General features: G+C 41.7%; 1 protein-coding gene across 1 annotated transcript; it reads right to left on the bottom strand.

Moving 5' to 3' along the window:
• Window positions 1–637: 637 nt before the first annotated feature.
• On the bottom strand, window positions 638–5,841 carry LOC132475559 (deoxycytidylate deaminase-like). Its single transcript, XM_060076763.1, has 7 exons — window positions 5,714–5,841; window positions 5,519–5,584; window positions 4,769–4,856; window positions 3,877–4,000; window positions 3,629–3,745; window positions 2,744–2,840; window positions 638–1,923 (listed from the first exon to the last, which is right to left on the bottom strand). The coding sequence occupies exons 2-7, from the start codon at window positions 5,530–5,532 to the stop codon at window positions 1,851–1,853; spliced, it is 513 nt and encodes a 170-aa protein (XP_059932746.1). The 5' UTR covers window positions 5,533–5,584; window positions 5,714–5,841; the 3' UTR covers window positions 638–1,850.
• Window positions 5,842–6,419: the final 578 nt, after the last annotated feature.

Raw genomic sequence — 6,419 nt, forward strand, 5'->3', positions numbered from 1 at the left:
TCTACAAGCGCAAACAAAACGCACAACAGGACTCACTTGAGACGCTCTCCAATTGTCGCCATGACAGCGCCCCCCTCCCTTGTTCAAACACAATCTTCACTCAATTATCTCTGGTTCTAATACGATACTCGCTCGATAACCTCTGGTTCTAACACAATATTCACTTAATAACCTCTGGTTCTAACAGGCTCTTCACCGCATTACCTCTGTGGTGCTAACACTGTATCAACAGGCTCTTCTCTCCATTATCTCTGGTTCTAAAATGCTCTTCTCTCCATTATCTCTGGTTCTAAAATGCTCTTCTCTCCATTATCTCTGGTTCTAACAGGCTCTTAATTCTCTCCCTTATCTCTGGTTCAAACATAATGTGCACACTGTAACCTCTGGCTCAAACATGCTCTTCTCTCCATTATCTCTATTTCTCACACAATATTCACTACATAACCTCTGGTTCAAACAGGCTCTTCACTTAAGGTAATTATCTCTGATTCTAACACGATATTCACTCTATAACCTCTGGTTCCAACAGGCTCTTCCCTCCATTATCTCTGGTTCTAACACGATATTTACTCTATAACCTCTGGTTCCAGGTTGGTTTAGTTTTTATAATGTCCTGAATTATACCACACACATGATGCCATGTTTCATTGTTGTTTTATTGTGTAATCTTAAAGCATATGACCCATTATGTTGTCTATATGCATGCCAATCCATCTATGCTCAAAAACACATAGAGCATCCCATATGAAGCAAAACACAATGCCATAAAATAAAGAAAAGAGGCAATTTGCATGTACAATGACAAAATAAATGTAAGAAAAAGATGTGTAATTCCAATCTGCCTACTTAGACAATTGCCTAAATTTTTTGCAGTCTTTAAAAACGAAATACCAACAATGAGTCTCCCTGACGTTCACCGACTGCCCCTTTGTTGTGTCAGAACAAGTTCATAACCACGTTAAAATATTAAACAGATAAATGTTAAAGCCTAATAAAGCTTACTATGAACCCACTATTGCATTAAGCCATAAAATGCCTAGAAAAAAAGGAAAGTTTCTCATAATCATGAGGTTTATCAATGGGAAGGGAAATACATTTTAAAGTGCAAATATCCTGCACTTTAGAGTATTTCCTTGAGACAAAGAAAGCCCCCCCCCCCCCCCCCCCCCCCCACTCTTGTAAAGTTTAGCATGTTGGGCAGTGGTGTATAGTAACAAAGTACAAATATTTTTTTACTGTTCTTCAGTAGTTTTTTCAGGATTGGTAAAGGTACTTAAGTAAAGTTACTCTCCGTAATGCTAGGTACTTAAGTAAAGTATCTAGCAACTTTTACTTTTACTCCGTTACTTTTCCTCTATAAAATGTATACACTTACTTTGATGGATTTTCCCTTTTCATCTTCATTACTCGCTACAAAATAAAAGCTGAATAAATTAGACCTGTCCAGTTGTAATTAGTGTTTTGAGTTACAGGGCCATCAGACCTGTAACTCAAAAAGCACGCCAGTCGTAAAGAGTTTGATTCATGATTTATTAGTCGAGCTGGCATTATTGGAAGATTATTTCAAGTTGAAGTTTGTGTGTGTGTGTGTACGTCAGCTAAATGGTTTATATTGCTCTCACGTCACATCATCAAATGTAAGAAAAGTTCAAATGAAAAATTAAACGATGAAGTCAAGTAAGAGGAGTCGTTACTGTGAGGGAGAGAGGGAGGATGAAGAGGGAGGGAAGGTGAGGAAAGACCCTTAGTAGTAGTGTCATTCTATTGGGGGATTTTTACTTTTACCAGTCATTTTCTGGGGAGATATCTGTACTTTTACTCAAGTGTGGATTAGGATAGTTCTTCCGCCACTATTGGCTAATTTCTTCATTGTAACCTATCTCAAGGGTGATTATAGTTGGTGTTCTTTCAGGAAGGAACCGCCTGTAAAAAAATACAGGGAGATAGAAGTTAATCCAATGTGATTAAATCCAACGTGAATAATTAACACTTCACTACTAACATATCACTACTCCATTTTAGTTCAGTTCAACAGTGTTCCTTTTTGAACCCCTAAACACACAATCAGCAATGTTTTGTTTCCTTTTCCCTCCAATCGTTCCATGAGTCTCATCCCTTTATCCTCTCTTGAAAAAACCTGTAACATAAACTACTCCACCAACTGATGCAAATGTAACATCTGGGAAATTACAAATTGAATCAAACAATAGGAATGTTCAAAAGATCAGATGCTGTGGCATGAGTTGAAGACGACCACACATGAGCATGAAGAGGGAAGGGGGTAAGATACCTTTTCACCATGGTGCAAGGCCGGTAAGCAGCCACACCTGGAATCCATCAGTTGAGTTAAGGCCCAAAATGGTCCTTAAGCCTCAACTTGTCTATTATCGGACTAAATGTTTACACTATGATGATCTTTTACTGTGACTTGCGTTAAGATGAGAAATTATCTTTATTTATTTAGGAAAACCGGATTTCATCCACCACTAATCTTTTTTGGCTATCCCTATGAAAAATAAAAGTACTTCCTTCCTTCCTTCCTAAATTCCCTCCACTCCTATTCACAGCTCCTGGACCTGTGTGCCAACCCTGCATCCTGCCTGATCTCCCTGTAAATCTGACCAGTGTTCCCTTGACAGATCATTAGAGGACAGGTTGTTGTCTCTATATCCCCCAAGACTCCAACACAAGGTGAGAAGCCAGTATGTGTGTTTGTGTGTGTGTGTGTGTATGTGTGTCTTACCTGTGCGGTACATCAGCTGTGTCAAGTGATATCCTAGAAGCCTGGAACTCGACTTGGGACTTGTACTTGTCACAGAGATACACCACTTCCTTTAAACCTGGTAGGATATGTTGAAATCATTTAGGATATATTGGTCGACTAAACTTTCACTAGCAAAAGGTCAGTGATGAAGTCAAATAGCTTTCTTTATAGTCCTGATACCTCTGTCACGCCACGTCCTGTCACACCGTCCAATACCTCTATCTAGTGGCCTCCTGGTGCCACTGGTCCTCACCTCCTCTGCACACCTGCTCGCGATCTACGATCAACTTCCCCTACTTCTGCCGGGGATCTCCAGTCTGCCGGCGCCAGTTCGTTGTTTACCACTACGCAGTTAGTATCACACCTACCAGCATTCTCTCTTGCCTAGCCCGTTTCCTCTGTCCTCTAGTAACCCTTTGCCCTCCGTTTGTAGTTCTCCGTTCGTTACCCTGACCTCCTGTTGCCGAGCTTCTGCCTGCCTGACTACCCGCCTACCGCCGAGCCCCTGTCTACCTGACTGCCTGCCCGTTGCCGGATCCCCGCCTGTCTGACTACCCGCCAACCGCCGAGCCCCTGCCTGCCCGCCTGTTACCTGACCCCCTCGCCTGTCTGACTACCTGCCTGCCTATCAATAAACCCCGTTTCCCTTTACCCCGTCTCAGTCTGTGTCTGCACTTGGGTCCCCACGTTCCGTACTCCCTTAACAACCTCTGCATTTTCAGAGGTAATGTAGAGAAGGGTTCATGACTTAATTTGAATTGATTTGTGTGTGTGTGTGAGTGTGTGTGTGTGAGTGTGTGTGTGTGTGTGTGTGTGTGTGTGTGTGTGTGTGTGTGTGTGTGCCTCTCCCAGTCTGCCACCCACCTGCTTTGATGATGAGCTTGGCACACTCATTGCACGGAAAAAGTGTCACGTACATGGTGCCGCCTTTCACATCAGCGCGTTCCGCATTCATTATGGCGTTGAGCTCTGCATGGCACACTGGAGGGGTGATGGTTTGAACAGAGGGGGGGTATATGACATGTTATGACAATCTTGAGTCAAATAAAATGTCATGAGCAGGACTAGTAAAAAAGGCATATTTGACCCCAAAAAATTCAAATTTAACTCACCATAAAGGTACTTATGTTCAGTTGTACCAGGTTTTTTTCCCCATGGGAATCTCTTATTGTCCACGGGCATGTCATTGTAACCGATGCTAACCAGTTTTCCGTCCTTCTCAATACAAGCTCCAACCTGTAATTGGTGAGATTTTCAAAGATATTTGTACAAAGGAAAGTCTCAACGACTGAACAACATGATTGGTAGGAATTTGTTCATTTTTCAAAATTATTGATGATTGTTTACATAATAAAATAATAATGTTCACATAAAATTTACAAATACAAAAGTTGTAATGAACTCAAGTTGATTATCCACAAAAATTATATACATGTTACGTTACAATTAAAAATAACTGTGAAATAGAGTGAAATATACAATAAATGAAGATGACTTAAATGAGGGTTATGGTGGTCACAGATGGAACAGCAGAAAAAGTTGTCGATCTCACACCCACACCAATGGGTCCAATGGGACCAATGGGACCAATTGGTCCAATGGGACTAATGGGACTAATGGCTCTGCAAATAAACTAGAGAGGACCACTCGCTGGGGGAATCTACGGCAGCCTCAAAAGGGTAATCTTCAACCAGGTCAAGACCACTGCTGTCCAACAGGCCCACCATACTGAAGTGACCCAGCCCGTTGGAGGTAAAGGGGCGATGCCTTGCCGCTGGGAAGGGAGAGGCCACGGAAACACAAGCAACGGCCGTGCCTGTCCCTGAGGAGGAAAACCATCGCCATATGGCAAGGGAGTACGATACAGTGGTAAAACACTGCCATATTCTCACACACGCATATCTTGCTGAATGGACAGCAAATACCAACCACAAGTTAAACATGATTATAGTACTCAAACTAACGTTCGATCTGAGGTTAATATTCAAGTAAGTAACAATCTACCTGAGTGCTAGGGTCTCTGCTTCTTTTACCCGCCAGGACTGCCGCAGCCATAAAATGGTCATTATTTCCCAAGAAGTCATCCCTTGGCCTGAAAAAAGACGGAGCAGAAAGTAAAGTAGTGTCTTTCACAATTTAAACAAAGTATATGTAAAAGTTAAAGTCTGTCTTTGGCTTCATAATAACCATCCAATATTTTAACATAAGCTTGTGAAACGTAATGTTTCTTTTACAAGGTTACGATAATGCAAACCCCTTTCTGATGATTGTGAAATATTGAGGAATAAATTACGAATCAGAGAAACCAGCCTTAGCATAGGTCGCAATACGTTTGTTTACCCATTCAACCCATTAGCAAGATATTTCAGTTTACATAAATCTCCTGCTATATTTCTTTTCGCCTTTTGCAAAACGTTGGCTTAATGGCTCAACCTTGCAATCAGAGCACCTTTGCAATCAGAGAACCTGCCACTAGCCCAATACGTACTGATTTGACCATTTGGCAGGTATCCAAATGGATCCTTTTAATAAACAAATGGATAAACTACCCACCAGCTACAGCCCAATCAGTCTCCTCAGTAAGGTTTATTCAAGTTTGACTACAACCTTTATAGCTGTGGCGTGACATGGAATAGTTGACCGGATTATACATATCAGACATTAAGGCTAGTTGTGAATTTCTGAAGGTTTTAGAACAAATCCAAAGAAGGGTCTGAATTGTCATTAAAGTTAATCTCCGGGTAAATACGTTACCCAGTTACAGCCATCACGTTGTAGAAATTAACGTTACTATCAGCGGTTCCAAAGCTGCTGTAGCTCCTCGATTTGCAGAGAAAAGCACAAATTAGTACACATACACACAGTAGCACGTCAAAATGTAACAAGGAAAATTGATAGTTACTATAACTCTAGTTCTATGATTAAAGGCGTAGCCGTCTAGTTTCCCACCTGCTGTTGCTGAAAGAATAGTGTGGAGGAGTGCTGCTGTGCACCGCGTTATATACGCGTTACCGTAGGGAAAAAGGGCGGGCCCACAGTGTTAGCCAAATAATGTGGACATTCAGTGCACGCGAGTGCGCTCACGGGACAAGCCCATAAGGCGACGCCTAGATTGCTACTCCTACAATCGTAGAACTAGAGTTATAATAGCTTAAATATTATTCTTTGTCATGTAGGCATAAGCCTTATGGGCTAATGTGAATTTGCAAGCGGAGCCCGATCAATGGACTCAAGCCACAGCGACCTAAGTCTCAGGGCATATCAGATTTACTAAGGCGAGGATGTGCAAAATACTTTTTACTTAAAGCAACCAACGTGTCTATCAGGAATCCTGAAGCAATAAGCTTGGCAAAGGCATTCATAGGTGGAATGTACTGGTGCGAGTGAAACAAGTTACAACTGGGTTTTTGTGAGACAACGCCCTTAGAAACTACCATCACCTGTCCCTTGGAACCACTCCCTCGCCACAACTAACCAAGAACATCACTGACAGTCACAGCTAAGCAATGATCAATTCATTGGCAAAATTACTGATATAAGGTAAGTTAAGGAGAAAACACTATTGCAAAATACTACATATCATCCACGACCCAAACCATGGTCATCATGAACAATAAACATACCCACACAGTCCAAAATGTACACCTGCCACAAG

Source organism: Gadus macrocephalus, chromosome 2 (genome assembly GCF_031168955.1).
Source record: "Gadus macrocephalus chromosome 2, ASM3116895v1".
Taxonomy (NCBI): domain Eukaryota; kingdom Metazoa; phylum Chordata; class Actinopteri; order Gadiformes; family Gadidae; genus Gadus; species Gadus macrocephalus.

What these genes read in the sequence shown, in the direction of transcription:
- LOC132475559 (XM_060076763.1), bottom strand. An exon ending in GCAGAGACCCTAGCACTCAG is followed by an intron (nt 4,001 to 4,768) that starts GTAGATTGTTAC and finishes CACCAATTACAG; the next exon opens with GTTGGAGCTTGTATTGAGAA. An exon ending in ACAGCTGATGTACCGCACAG is followed by an intron (nt 1,924 to 2,743) that starts GTAAGACACACA and finishes ATTTTTTTACAG; the next exon opens with GCGGTTCCTTCCTGAAAGAA.